Source organism: Scophthalmus maximus, chromosome 8 (assembly GCF_022379125.1).
Source record: "Scophthalmus maximus strain ysfricsl-2021 chromosome 8, ASM2237912v1, whole genome shotgun sequence".
In the NCBI taxonomy this organism is placed as follows: Eukaryota; Metazoa; Chordata; class Actinopteri; order Pleuronectiformes; family Scophthalmidae; genus Scophthalmus; species Scophthalmus maximus.
The window spans coordinates 982,501-997,500 of record NC_061522.1 but is presented as its reverse complement, the minus strand read 5'-3'; the positions used below and the strand labels follow the sequence as shown (position 1 = coordinate 997,500).

General features: G+C 44.8%; 2 protein-coding genes and 1 long non-coding RNA gene across 6 annotated transcripts in view; 2 read left to right on the top strand and 1 right to left on the bottom strand.

Moving 5' to 3' along the window:
* Positions 1-10,743, top strand: part of LOC118312098 (malate dehydrogenase, cytoplasmic) — a 12,613-nt gene extending 1,870 nt beyond the window's left edge. The window contains exons 1-9 of one of the 3 annotated variants that reach the window (XM_035636402.2): positions 4,431-4,589; positions 5,451-5,549; positions 6,872-6,968; positions 7,742-7,917; positions 8,772-8,894; positions 9,091-9,267; positions 9,357-9,470; positions 10,096-10,185; positions 10,289-10,743. In XM_035636402.2, the coding sequence (XP_035492295.1) occupies positions 4,587-4,589; positions 5,451-5,549; positions 6,872-6,968; positions 7,742-7,917; positions 8,772-8,894; positions 9,091-9,267; positions 9,357-9,470; positions 10,096-10,185; positions 10,289-10,411 (1,002 nt within the window). In that variant the 5' untranslated portion in view covers positions 4,431-4,586 and the 3' untranslated portion in view covers positions 10,412-10,743. Of the gene's footprint in view, positions 1-4,430; positions 4,590-5,184; positions 5,221-5,450; positions 5,550-6,871; positions 6,969-7,741; positions 7,918-8,771; positions 8,895-9,090; positions 9,268-9,356; positions 9,471-10,095; positions 10,186-10,288 lie in introns of those variants that run through there. The other 2 variants (XM_035636401.2, XM_035636400.2) reach the window with 2 other exon arrangements.
* Positions 10,744-12,248: 1,505 nt separating this feature from the next.
* Positions 12,249-15,000, top strand: part of LOC118312095 (UTP--glucose-1-phosphate uridylyltransferase) — an 11,073-nt gene continuing 8,321 nt past the window's right edge. Inside the window, exon 1 of one of the 2 annotated variants that reach the window (XM_035636395.2) lies at positions 12,249-12,533. Coding sequence is in view for 1 of the 2 variants with exons in the window: in XM_035636393.2 (XP_035492286.2) it covers positions 14,091-14,109 (19 nt within the window). In the remaining variant the exon portion in view is untranslated. Of the gene's footprint in view, positions 12,534-13,846; positions 14,110-15,000 lie in introns of those variants that run through there. The other variant, XM_035636393.2, reaches the window with a different exon arrangement.
* Positions 14,521-15,000, bottom strand: part of LOC118312100 — a 1,728-nt gene continuing 1,248 nt past the window's right edge. Inside the window, exon 2 of the long non-coding RNA XR_004794147.2 lies at positions 14,521-15,000. This exon is cut by the window's right edge and continues 473 nt beyond it. This is a non-coding gene — a long non-coding RNA (uncharacterized LOC118312100).

The following is a 15,000-nucleotide window of genomic DNA, read 5'->3' as shown; positions in this document are numbered from 1 at the left end:
TGCGGTTGTACGGTCGACGTTCACACGGCCTTGTGTTGCAGCCTTGTGCCCAAATATATATATTTTTTTCAGCATTCAGATCATTGACCGTATATAAAGGTGGGATAAGTCTCCACTTCCTCCAACGGTACAAAGATTAGGTCAAAATATCTTGGATATGGATATGCTGAATTTGGTGGACAAAGGTCAAGGTTGCTGTGTGCCATAACTCAATAATCTATAACCTTATCATGACAAAATACACTTTACACCTTTTTTGTTAAAATATATTATATGACTGGACAGACGGCGACTTAAACGTAAAAAAAAAATGGACGTAGTGCCTGAAAGCCTGTATTCTCTGTACTGACCAGCAGAGGGCGACTCTATGAGAACGTGGCTCGACTTCTCACTTGATTCATAACGTCAGTAAAACATTTTCCTGAGGAGTTTATTTACAGTCGCATGGATACAGCGTGGATACAGCATGATTGACAGCTGGTACCGTCCGATGGGTGACATCACATTTGGTTGCCACTGGCAACAACTGCAAGGTGGCTATTCCAGTTTATTTTAGTGACACTTCACTGCAGTAAATAGTTGTAGTTGTTGCAAAAAGACGTTAAAAAAATGAACGTTGACACCCAGAAACTCACAACATAGAGCATCTTAAACATCACTCGGCCTCAACACCAGCAACTTGACAGTGTTTTAAATGGTTTGGTTAATTTACATCATGTTCGTGGATTATTCCATTAAAGACAAAAGTCTAAATTTAGTTTCATGTTCATTTGTTTCTGAAAGAGGGAAAATAATACCATGCTTTCTTCTTTTAAAAATTTAGAATATAAAAACTTTCACATGTGAACAAGCGCCGTGACACCACCGGCTCCTCGCTGTTGTTCGCTACCGTCGGTGACGCCCGGCTCTATAAATGTGAGCAGATCAGACGGCTCCACTCTGCTCAGATTTACCTCCCGTGAGGTGGAAACGTAACCGGCTCACGGCAACTTAACACGCTGCCGACTGACCTCGGTGACTTCCTGTCGTCTGCAGGAGTGAACTTGACCTCATGTGACCTTTGACTCTGATTTGAAAGGAGTCACCTGGAATCATCGAAGGGTTTTCACTGTTTCTGGGGTTTTTGATTCGGTAGTAAGGACAAACGCCATTGATGAAAATTGAAATACCACTGCCCACTACTGCTACAGAAGTTTCAGTGGTAGAAAATTTGATTAATAAAACTTTTTAAAAATCTGCATGGCAACATACATGTTTTATGATCTGGAGTTTTTTGGGGGGGGAAGGATTTTCAGGAAAAACTGAGATCATAAATCCAAAAAATGGTCCAGTTTATTCACTTTTTTTGTATTTTAATATTATTTTTGACCCGCCTCCAATAAAAATTCTACATATATGTGATCCTTCTGCAAAAATAATGAAGCGCTTTTTGTTTGTTTGCCAAAAAACTATCAGATTTGAAGGTTTTTAGTCCCAAAAAAACTGTAAATGATTGTGAGTTGAACTCCTCATCACCTCATTTAAGACCAAAATTCCAATAAACAACAACCTAAAAAACAACAACCAACCAACCAAGCTATGACCTGTGATTATTCTGACACCCGATAGTTCACAATCCAACACAGAGAGAAAACCCCCAAAATGCCCATAACAACAGAACATTACAAAGAACTAGACGGGCCCTCGGGTGTTAGCGAGATAGCGCTAACGCAGAACCTCGCCATGCTAAAGAAGATGAAAAAAAAATCCTGGATCCGCCCGTTTATCCAGATCTTCTCCAATTACGCGAAGCAGCTTAACTTTCCTGCGGGCGGCCGAGGGATGTGGTTCAAACACTACGGTGATTACATCAGTGAGGATCGAGGTTGTGACAGTTCACAAATCCCGGTGACTCCGCCCGTCTGATCGACAGTCGTTGCGTCAATGAGCTAAAACACTTTGTCACCAAACATCGTTTGAAAACAAATGTTTTTCTGAGGATTTTTACATTTGAGTTGAGGAAGTCCGGGGGTTCGTGATGGACGCTGCACGGTCCATCAAGTCTTGATGGGGTTTCCAGAAGCAGGGCTCATTTTTGTTCAGTGGCTCTTGAGGAGTTTTGAAGAGTTGCTATGGATCCTTCCAGAGTTTAAGGTTTTCAGTGGGTGTGATCCTTGAGGGGGTACTGTGTCAGTGGTATATGAAAAGGTTCCAGGGCCCCTTAATCAGATTGCAAGAGAATGTGAGGCGGTCTTTATGAATCACAGAGGGTTGCAAGTTCAAGGAAACTTGAATTTGGTCTAAATCCAGACTGGAAGACATCAAAACAGTTGTTTTTGAAGGCTTGATCACAGCAGTTTTCAGGGCCAAGTTGTAGTTGCCTTGTAGTCTTTCTTTATCCATGTCACAATAAACCTGGAGATTAGTTTTTTCGCCACCTGTGTTCAGTTATTCGACACTCTCCGTCTTCTGTTCTTACCAACGTGGCATTTCTCCGTTGAGCTCTTGTCCGCTCTCTTGGCAGATATCAGACAGCTTATTGTTTTTTGTACACCAGTAACTGGACGTACTGTACAGTTATCAGGCTGTGGAGACAGAGGATGATCCTGCCATTCTTGTAGGGGGGTTGCATGTTGTAGTTTTGGCAATTTGCCAGAACTGGATGAGGACTTAAAGCCAATGGTGGAAGAGGAGGCACTGGTGCATTTAAGGGGTAAAACCTGGAAGTAGGGCGGGTTGTGAATTTGGGGCCAGCGGTGACCAGCTCTTTCATCTGGTCAGTGAACTCCAAGAGAGGGGAGCAGGGGGAAAGGGGGGCTGAGGAGGAGGGTGACCTGGACGGGATTGGGGTGGTGAGGAAGGTGGATTTGTTGGTAAGAGGGAGCAGGGGACACTTGTTTCTGGCGCTGGTGTCCATAATGGTCAACGCTCTCTTCAGGAGGGGTCTGAACAATGTTTCTTTCAGGGATTTTGCCATGTTTTGTTATGGCGCCTTCTTGTTTGGATTCCTCCTGTCTGGTGTCCTTGGCAGAGGGAACAGATGGGGGACGCAGGAGATAAAATATGTTGGAGAGGAATAGTTTTCCTCCCAGCCTGTTGTTCAGGCACAGTCCATCTGCTTTAGAAAGATGTCTGCAGTCCCAGAAAATAAAATGAACTTGAATGATTCTCGTGGTTCTAGTGGTTCTCGAAGGGATTCCATGGTTCCTTGTTGGGTCACTACTTGTTATGATCTAACTGACCACTCAGAGTGCTTTACACTACAGGTCACATTCACTCATCTACATTCACACACTTACAGCACAGACATCAGTGGCAATTTGGGGTTCAAGTTTTCTCTGCTGGTCAGATGGAACCACCGGCTTTCTTATTAGTGGACGACCCGCACAACATCTCTAGTCCATGAGTACTTTAGAGGTTTGGTCACTGAGAATATCCGCGAAAGTTGTTCCATTGGTTCTTTGGGGGTTTCTAGAGAAGTTTTGAAAGTATTTAAGAGGAACCCTGGTGGACGCGGGGTTCTTGTTGAGCTTCATGAGATTTCTAAGGAGGTTGAGAACTCCCAGGGACCCTGGTGTTGTCACAGGTACCTGAGGATGTTCTTTGGGTTGCCAATGTGTATTAAAAGGGATTGAAAGGGTCCACACCAATTGGCCACCATTGGTTATGCGAACGGCCATTTTGAAGTCTCAAATTTAACATTTTGACCGGCGCCATCATGTTGTTTTTTGAAACCAGACGTAGGATTGGCCTGACTGAGAGCTCGTCCACCCACACCTGCAACCATGCACCAATTGGACGGTACCAGCTGTCAATCACACTGTATCCACGCCCCCAATACATCCGGTGCTTTATGGTCTATCTGACTTTTAAAAAACTGCCCCCCAAACCAGAATGTTGGGGGGCAGGTTATGCAATGAAAGCTTGGGTCTCGTCCTACCTGGTCCTTCCGGAACACATCTCCCTTGGCGATGCTGTAGAGCCCGTAATAAAACCCCTCCTGTTTCCATCCATCCATCCATCCATTTTATTTATGGGTGTCTTTCAGGATACTCAAGGACACCTTACAAGATAAAAACAGATGCACAAAATTAAAAAACAGATCAGTCATAAATACAGAAAAATAAACAACAACGACAGACTTATAGAGCACAGTTAAATACTAAAACATATCTAAAATGTTACAGAGAGTAGGCCAAACGGAAAAGGTGTGTTTTGAGATGGGTTTTATAATTATATCTAATAATGCAGCACATCAGTGCAATGTGTCAGGGTGCAGTTCCGCAGCTGGCCACGAGATGTCGCCAAGGTGCGACTTCCTCTTTTGGGCCATAAGTCGCACAGGAGGGAGGGGGGGGGGGCGGTTCGAGCACAGCGGTGCATCATGGGAGAGTGAGTTCCTTCCTTGGAGTCGGAAGGATTAAAATGGCCGCCTCGACCCGTTCGCGGGGACTACAAGTCCCGTGGTGAGTGCGTGGGGACGCGTGCGTGGCTCCACCGCAGTGCGAGGGTAGATAGAGGTGACCCCGCCGCCGAGCTCCGAGTCCGAGTCGCAGTCAGAGCAGCAGCAGGCACCGCACAGCTCGAGCATCTCACCCCGACACACGATGGTAAGATGGAGGATCAACTAGATCGAATGATAATCTGTTTCCGGTGTGTGTATGTATATATAAATGTAGATATGTATCTGTACACACTCAGCTGACATTGATCAAAGAGCCGCGGCGTCACAGTGAGTGAACTTCGCTGTAATATGATCGTAATGTTTGAAAGCGCAGCGGTCATGCGCAGTGCGTCGCGCACACAAAATAAAATGTATGAAATATGTGCAACATCCGTTTTAATTCGCTGTCCATCGATCCTCCGTGTTCCGTGTTCACGGGCCGTGGCGTGTTACATCGTCACCGGCCCAACAGCCAATCACGAGCGGAGCCCGGTCCGGTTCGAACCGGCGCTCTGGTGACGGGCGGGACGCGGAGAGTTCCTCCGGGATGAACCGGAGAGTTCCTCCGGGATGAACAGGTGAGTTCCTCCGGGATGAACCGGAGAGTTCCTCCGGGATGAACCGGAGAGTTCCTCCTCTTCGGCCCGCGGGTGAATCTCGCTGCGTCACTCGTCGTCCTCGCAGCTCGGCCTCGGTCGTCACCTCCGCGCCGTGACGAGTGTCGGTTCGGGGCTGTGAGTCGAGCCTGAGAGCTGGAGGTCGGGTTGGTGGATCGGATGTGTGCGCCGAATGAAAGAGTGACGTCAACTTGTTAAGATGAAAAACACAAAAGAAGCGTAAAGTCATCGAGAGCGTTGTTGTGTGCAAGGTCATGCTACAATTCGCGATTGAGTCAATGGAGTCTGGTGACGAGTCTTCCTCACTGAGAGGATCCAGCTCAGATCCACTCAGTTATCTCGTCATTATATAATATATATATAATATATATGTTATATAACTAAGTGAATGACACTTGTTTCCCCTCCAGGCTGAACCGATCCGTGTTCTGGTGACTGGCGCCGCCGGTCAGATCGCCTACTCGCTGCTCTACAGCATCGCCAAGGGAGATGTGTTCGGGAAGGAGCAGGTAGGACCGAGCTTCCATTACAACCACTGACAGATGTCCTGCTCCGAGTTACATAACGGCATCATGAATTATATAAATTGCATGTTTTAACATTGTGATGCGTTCGGCTCTTTGGAGTGTCCTGATTGGTTGTGAGGGAAATGGAAAGGAGAAAGTAAATATCATCACTGTAAACCTTCAACCCATGCTGATTGTCCCACAGGGGGCGCCGTTAAAGGGATCGGGCTCCCATACGGAGATTTGTCGGGACCTACGGCGACCTTTGGCCGAATTAAAGAGCATCATCAGATACTTACAGAACCCCTCCAGTCACTTATATAAAAATAATCTGCTAATGTTAACGCTAACAGTCTGGCGACACCTGCCGTCCTCTCGTGGATGCTAACTGCTAATGCTAACTCTGTCGACACACCTGTCGTCCTCTCATGATGCTAATGCTAACTCTGTCTGTTGACACACCTGTCGTCCTCTCATGATGCTAATGCTAACTCTCTGCTGGCACACGTGTCGTCCTCTCATGATGCTAATGCTAACTCTCTGCTGACACACCTGTTGTCCTCTCGTGATGCTAATGCTAACTCTGTCTGTTGACACACCTGTCGTCCTCTCGTGATGCTGATGCTAACTCTGTCTGTTAACACACCTGTCGTCCTCTCATGATGCTAATGCTAACTCTCTGCTGACACACCTGTCGTCCTCTCATGATGCTAATGCTAACTCTCTGCTGACACACCTGTCGTCCTCTCGTGATGCTAATGCTAACTCTGTCTGTTGACACACCTGTCGTCCTCTCATGATGCTAATGCTAACTCTCTGCTGACACACCTGTCGTCCTCTCATGATGCTAATGCTAACTCTCTGCTGACACACCTGTCGTCCTCTCGTGATGCTATTGCTAACTCTGTCTGTTGACACACGTGTCGTCCTCTCGTGATTGGCTGCCTCTGCTGCTCTGGAAGTTTCGAGTTTCTTCGCCTCAGATTTGCATATTCAACAGCGAATGTGAAAACACCAGATACAAGTCGCTCTAGTCGATGTTAGAGGACAGGAACAGAAGAACAGCACTTTTGTCAGTGGAGGGACTTTAAGGAAAACGTAGATTAAGTCGAAGGTCGTATCCGGTTGTTGCCGAAATGCAAGGTCATGTGATACTTTAACACTTTTTTGAAAAATGGGGTTTGGTTGGTGTGATTTGTCTCTTCAGTTCAGTTGTTAACATGCGAGTTCGGACTGTTGTACGTTAAAATAGTCGACTGTGGTGATGATGATGATGATGATGATGAAGAACTGATTTGCCGCTAACGTCTCCATCGTCTCTTCAGCCAATCATCTTGGTCCTGCTGGACATCCCCCCCATGCTGCCGGTGCTGGACGGAGTCGTCATGGAGCTGCAGGACTGCGCCCTCCCCCTCCTGAGGGGTGAGTCGACCGTGTGCGTCTGTGCGCGTGCGTGCGTGTGCGTGTGCGCGCCTGCGTTATTCGTCCTTAACAACCTTTGGAGGAGACGAGGAGGAGGAGGAGGAGGAGGAAGAAGAAGGAGTATCGAATGTAAGGCTTCTGGTTGGCCGGTGGAGGAAGTCCCACAGGAGCCAATTGGAGTAGTGGCGGGGACGACGATGGACTGAAGTCCAGTCTGATAACCTCAGGGCCGTCTTTATCTTATCGCCGGTATCAGATGAAGAGGAAGAGAAAATTAATATTAATACTTGAGCTTTAACATCCTGGCGTTGGGTAAAAAGAGTTCAAGTTTTTAAATCAGCAGCTGAAACAAAAACTCTGAAACATGATGGATCATGAGCACAAGGGTCGATGACACACGGGACGTAAAGGTCGGGTCGAGGTACAGAGACGCAACTAAATCAATGAGTCTTATCAGCACCAATAAATCCCCTCGTCCTTATCAATACGTTGGAGCAGCGGAGGTCTTTGTTCTGGACAGATACGTTCTGCTGTAGCTTCCTGTTCCTCACTCTTCTCCTCAGCTCCACCCTCTCGTCCAAATGTGGTCACTTCTGGTTAAGAAAAACAAGATGAAGCCAGCCATAACGCCGAACTCGGAAAAAAAATGTACAAAAACAAAAAAATTGTAGAATAAGGAATACGCTTTTGTACGTCAGCGTTGTCGCCTGTCTGTTGTTCGTGTTGTTGGTCAATGAAAACCATAAGATGACTTGAATCCCCCCCCCCGACAGAGGTCATCCCCACCGACAAGGTGGAGGTGGGCTTCAAGGACCTGGACGCCGCCATCTTGGTGGGCTCCATGCCCAGGAAGGAGGGCATGGAGAGGAAGGACCTGCTCAAGGCCAACGTGGCCATCTTCAAGACGCAGGGGGCCGCGCTGGACAAGTTCGCCAAGAAGACCGTCAAGGTATCTTTAATTACACTACGACTGTTCTCGACCTCTGACCTTAAATCATTAGTCATCTTTTAATTGATCCGTCCGTCTTCTGCTTATCCAGGTGGTGTTGTATAATCGTGTCCTAATTACGTCATTTGGAATATTCCTGCAATAAAGTGAAATGAATGTACTTTTTATTTCACATCGCTCTCTGTGAATACGTCCAGGTCTTTTCGCCCCTGCTGGGCTTCCGTACACAGGCACTAAGTAGAGTTCTTACGGCCGATAAACAGGAAGTGAAAGATCTCGCGTCGCGCCTCCGAGGTCGAGGGGTCAAAGTTCCCTTCGGGGGTAAATATCCTGTAACAACCCAGAGAGGTCGAGCGAACGTCAATGTGAAGAGCTCTACTGAGGTCAAAGGCCATAGTCTTTATTTTTTACTTTAATCTTTTATTAAAACTGTGAAACGTCTAAATGTGACCAAACACAAGACTGGTTTTCTACGGAAGCCCCGGAGTGGCCAAAAAAATCTGTTCAGATTTTCTTTATTCCAACAGAACTTCACGTGTAAAATGTATTCATATGAATTAAGTTTTAAAAAACTTTTCCACATGAAAAAATCCAGATTGTTATTAATATTTCTACATTGTTCTGTAACATAAAACAGGAAAACATGAACGCTGTCACTTATACAGTTTGTCTGTGATATGGCTCATATCAATATCAGCAAATTGATAAATTGATCGGGCTCAAGTTCTTATTTTAATAATTATAAAATAATATTAAAACGTGTCCTGCAGCGTTTTCAGAGCTCAGTGTTGTCAAGTCCATCACATGGTGTCACCACGGCGGCGTTTTTATTGATTTATTGATTTGTTTGTCAGGTTTTGGTGGTTGGAAATCCGGCGAACACCAACTGTCTGATCGCCTCCAAGTCTGCTCCGTCCATCCCCAAAGAGAACTTCTCCTGCCTGACTCGCCTGGACCACAACCGGGCCTCCTCCCAGGTACACACACACACACACACACACACACACACACACACACACACACACACACACACACACACACACACACACACACACACACACACACACACACACACACACACACACACACACACACACACACACACACACACACACACACACACACACACACACACACACAGTCTGTCGCTACAGCTCCGTCCCTCTCCTGCAGGTGGCGATGCGTTGCGGCGTGTCCTCCGACAAGGTGAAGAACGTGATCATCTGGGGAAACCACTCGTCCACCCAGTACCCCGACGTCCACCACGCCAAGGTCGACGTCCACGGCTCCGAGGTCGACGCCTACGACGCTATCAAGGACGACGCCTGGCTCCGAGGAGACTTCATCTCTGTGAGCCGAATGTCCCCCGTGTCTCCTTTTCTGATCTGTGTCCAGTGGCCGTTCTCCCCTTCATCTTCGTCTTCCTCTTCCTCCTGCAGACGGTGCAGCTGCGCGGCGCCGCCGTCATCAAGGCCCGGAAGCTGTCCAGCGCCATGTCCGCTGCCAAGGCCATCTGCGACCACATCAGGGACATCTGGTTCGGCACCAAGGAGGTGAGTGATGGAGGAGAGAACGTTCTCCAGATGTTGTTCAACTGCCAAACCAACAACAACTTAATGTCTCTTTATTCTGTATTTAATAACTTTATGAATGTGAGATAAAGTTGTTGGCCAAAGGCCGAAAAACCAATTTTTTTTACCACAGCATAAATTAAGATCAGTCAAAAAATATAAATTACAAAAGTACAATTTATAAATATTTATATAATACTAAACTTTTTAAAATATATATATATTCCAGTAGACGTTATGTCGCCGTGCGGATCAGAAGATATTCATGCGTCATTCTCTGACATTGTTAATGCTTTTTGATCGCATCATTTAAAACATTGTTCTGCTTCTTTTGGGGTTTTTTCCATGTTCGTTCAACGAACTATTTCAGTGAACGAACATTCGTTGCCTCTGTAGTTTGTCTGTTGATCCCTGAGGCTCAACTCACTCCGACCTGGATTCTGTGAAGTGTTCTGTTGTTGCATTGGGAAAACATGGATTTAAAGCACAACATTGCTTTAAAGAAAATTATAAATCAATAATTATTATTATCGATGACCAACTATCACAAAACAAAGAACCCTCCGTCAGGTCAGATGACTCAAGTCTCGTGCTTCCTGTTCCACAGGGCGAGTTCATCTCCATGGGCGTGAACGCAGGTGGGAACTCCTACGGCATCCCGGAGGACCTCATCTACTCCTTCCCCGTCCAGATCAAGGTGAGTCCATCCATCCGTCCAATCAGCGAACAGAAGTAATCAAAACCAAACAAAGCAGGAAGTTGGCGATGTTGACGTCTGTTGTCTGCCTCGTCCTCCACAGAACAAGACCTGGAAGGTGGTCGACGGACTCTCCGTCAACGACTTCTCCAGAGCCAAGATGGACGCCACGGCGGCCGAGCTGGTGGATGAGCGAGACACCGCGATGGACTTCCTGTCCCAGTGACTGTCTCCCCCTGCTGGTCGACAGCAGCAGCAGCACTTAGACCCCCCGACGCCTCGCTGCTGCTCGCGGCTCTGAAGACGACGCCCCTCCACCACTTATAACGTCCCCGCTGGTGTCTGTGTGTTTCCTCCCTGTGTGTGAGTCTGTGTGCGTGAAGGTGCGTCACTAGGCCACTTCTCCGGGTTTTTCAGAAGAACCCGTCTAAACGACCACGACCCGGCGGCGAGCCGTCATCTGTCTGTAGATAATTAACACACGTTAGCCGTCCAGGAACTGTAACGACATGTTCTCACCAATAAAACCACAAGAACCTGACGGAACCAGAACCAGAACCCTGCCTCTTCTCTTCTTCTTCTCTGCTCTGACGTGTCGGTGTCGTACGTTTGATACGCCGTTGATCTTGTACCGCACATCGCAGTTTGCATCGTGAACGCCACTTGTGTTTTTTCAATGGTGTTCTTCACGTTAACATACAACATTAACTATTGTTACAAATGTTCTATATGTTATTTTAAAATAACATTTTTATAAATTTAGCAAATTTGCAATATCGTTTTACAATAGCACATTTTAGAGTTGCAGGTTATCATTCTGTCAAAATGTCATACGGGCCCATTCCTCCTGTCCATCGTGACAACGTGTCGTCCGTCATCACTTTCACAATTTATTTAACGTTTTCCAGACAAAGTTTGAAACTTTGTCAGGAAGATGAGGTCGAGACGGCAGCATGAAAAGTTATAGATGAGAGAAACAAACATCAGTAAAAAAATAAATATATGTTGAAAATATTGACAAAGATCCTTTAAAAGGCCTTAAATTTGCAAACAAATATTTGAAGCTGTAGTTTAAAAGAAGACGTCGTTGAGTTTTGGCGCGATGGTGGAAGTCGACTCTCGCTCCTCCGACAAAGTTGTAAAAAGTTTTTTAAAGTTAAAATGACACGAATCATCAGCTCCGACTCGACGAGTCTCGTGGTTCTTCAGACGTTTTTAAAATCCAGGAGCAGTGACTCGTTTCCACCACACGGGCGCAGCAACGATCTGAGCTTTATATTCTAATAAATACTTGAAAGTCAGAATAAAAGTTCTGATGACTTTCTATAAAAGTCATGTACATATGAAGTACAGTAAATGAATCGGCTCCATCCCCTCATTCATACTAATGTTATAGTAATAATGGGATGATGCAGTTTATCATTTTTGACGCTACTTTTTAATGTTCCAATAAAGAAAAAGATTTGACCATCACACGACCGGATGTGTTTTCTTAGCAACAAATAAAATGTCACAGAGAATAAATAAAATTAAATTTACAAAAATATTTTTTTTTTATTTGATTCAAATAAAATAAATAAAGGAACAAAAGATTTCACAAAATGGACAAAAATATAGAATTCATTAAAGAATAATAAAGATGTGTTGCATTGAAAAATGTTTTTAAAGGTCTTTTTTTTCTTAATACAAAATAATGATGAAGTAGTAAAAATATGAATTGAATCAGTTGACTGTACTGATGTAAACGGATTGAATCAAATTCATTTGAAATAAAACAAATGACAAATTCATAAACAATAATAATAATAAATCAATACAATGTCAAATAAAATTAATATAACAACGTAACTTTATTGAAATAAAATATAAATATGTATTTAATTTCTAACCTGAAGTGACAGGTGAGGTGGGCGGGTCATGTTGACAGCTCCCCTGTTGATTGACAGGTGATTTTGTCCATTCACCATTCTTCTTTCATAGTCCTTCGTGGGGGCGGGGCTTGGCGCGGAGGGGCGGGGCTGCAGCACATTCGTCTGTCGGTGCGCGAGACACGAGCGAGCAACCGGAGGATTTAAAGACCGGCTCGGTTCGGTTCAGTTCGGCTCGGTTCGGTTCGGTTCAGTTCAGTTCAGTTCGGTTCGGTTCGGTTCGGCTCGGTTCGGCTCGGTTGGACCTTTCCGGTCCCGAAGCAGAGTTTGTCCCGGGAGGAGACCGTCCTGTCCGAGTGTCCTCCGGTGCTGTTCCCCGGCTGCGTCCTCGAGGCTGTCCCGGTCCCTGTCCCGGTCCCTGTCCCGGTCCCGGTCCTGGTCCCGGTCCCTGTCCCGGTCCCGGTGCGTGACCGAGTCCAGGTGCGTTCAATGGCTCCGAACCGGAGAAAGAAAAGTTGGTCTAAGAACAAAAATGAACCGTACGTAAAGTGTGTGTGTGTGTGTGTGTGTCTGTGTGTCTGTGTGTGTGTGTGTGTGTCTGTCTGTCTGTGTGTGTGTGTGTGTGTGTGTCTGTCTGTCTGTCTGTGTGTGTGTGTGTGTGTGTGTCTGTCTGTCTGTCTGTCTGTCTGTGTGTGTGTGTGTGTGTGTGTGTGTCTGTCTGTCTGTGTGTGTGTGTGTGTGTGTGTGTGTCTGTCTGTCTGTCTGTCTGTGTGTGTGTGTGTGTCTGTCTGTCTGTCTGTCTGTGTGTGTGTGTGTGTGTGTGTGTCTATATTTGGCATTATTGGTCAGTATGTCGAATATTTTCTCAATGAATTGATAAATCGTTTTGCAATAAATAATCTGTAGAATGGATAATATCAATAATCAATAGAAAGTGAACGTATAACAACTTTGATAAGTTGTCGGAGTCATTCATCCTATAAAAAAGCTAAATATTCATCCAGTTGAAATAAAAAGTTAAAAACCAGCGAGTCAAATCTTGAAACTGGATGAAAAGTTAAAAAATATTTGTACGGCGGCCGTGAAGTGCAAAACCCTAACCCTCAAAAGAGTGAATTTTACACATCGTATTTTAGTCGAGCTGCAGCGCACAATTATTTTTCAGATTAATCGTTAAGTTTAAAGCCCCAGTTTGTTATTTCTGTATTTTTTCTGGTGCCATCTGGTGGTAAAGTTACAAACCGCAACCAACTGAGCGACCGACAGGGGACACTGACGTGAACGCGACGTATTCTGGACGTTTAGTTCAACAAGCGTATTCAACTCACACGGAGGTCGGTCCACCTCATGGAACTATATTCAACTCTTATGAACACAGAGTTATGGACAATATGTTCAACTTCTGTGAATGACTTCTTCTAAATATAACCCACTGGAACTTTAGAGGCCTTTGCACGTCAACGTAAATAAACGGCCCGAAATTCCGCAATCAAATTTTTAAAAATGGCGTCTAAACGCGGAAACATTTTTGCTCATTTTCATTGAACCAAAATGTTACGTAGGTTTTTTAGTTTGAAGCTTTTACGAGTTTAATCGATTAAACATCAAATTGTTTCTGCTCTGATTTCATGTTTGAGAAGTTTTCACGTCAACGTCCTCGAACTATGATTATTATTATGATTATTATTATACTATTCAACAGGCGTGTGTGATGTGCAGGTCACAACAGTGAGTGGGCAGGACTGTGTGTGTGTGTGTGTGTGTGTGTGTGTGTGTGTGTGTGTGTGTGTGTGTGTGTGTGTGTGTGGGCCGTCCTTGTGCGGAGCGTCGACTCGGAGCTGCAGATCTGTGACCTTCCTCTGAGCCGACGATGAAGAAGAGGACGTCTGTTGTTCTCTGACTGTCTTTTCTCCTCGGGACCATTTGCCTTTTTATTTTAACAAATTCATGTTCTCGCCGTGAGACGACGAACCTGCCGTCGCTACGCGTCCACAGATCGAATCGTTTTTACGTTTGTTAGAATCAGACGTTGGTAAAATGTCTCTTCTTGTAGCTGGTGAGTGAAACATCCTGACGTTTGTGACACGTTCAGGGACATTTTGTTCTTCTGCTGAGTTCTAACCATGATCATATTTCATAAATACTTTATTGATCCGGAGGGACATTTAGGACACATTTTCATCGGCGTGCTAACAGCTACGCTAACAGCTACACCTCCATTTGCTATGATGTGTGTAACTTTAATATTTGTGATTTTTGTATTTGAGCAATTTAATGATTTGTAATTGGGCTGGGGGATTAATCACATCTTTTAAAAAATAAATAAATAAATATATATATCGAAGATAACATATAATATGATATGGTGATAATTATCGCAATAAATGAGTCAAAGAAATCAGAATTCAAAAAGTAAAATTCTAAATCTTCAAACCTAACTCACAATACTTAACTCATGGGGGGGGGGTGTTATATGTTGATAATTATCGTTACTGATTTATCAACCTGCTCCGAATTCTTGTGGCAGTTTTTGTTTTGTCACATTCACTTTGAAAAAACCTTTTTGAAGATGATCAGATTCATTATTAAGAAAAACAATCTCAATATTTCGGGAGATTTTATGAAACGGTGAAGAACTGAAATGAAAAAAACAAATATTTTGCAGGTTAAAGAAAAACTTGAGGAGCAAATATTAAAAATGTGGAAACTTTGCCGTGTGGCGTCGTCTGTTTGTATCGACGAGTAAACGACAGGTTTCACATTTTCTTCGATTTGACGCCGGGATTTGGCCCCAAAACGACGACATGTTGTTTTTATCATAGGAACAGTGTCGAGCCGGTCGGCTCAGATATTTGTTTCAGGCTGAAGTTTACAGTATTTTTTAAGTTATATTTCTGGAATTGTAAATTTCAAAGTGACAAACATCCAACAAGTGTTTCTGTTCTGT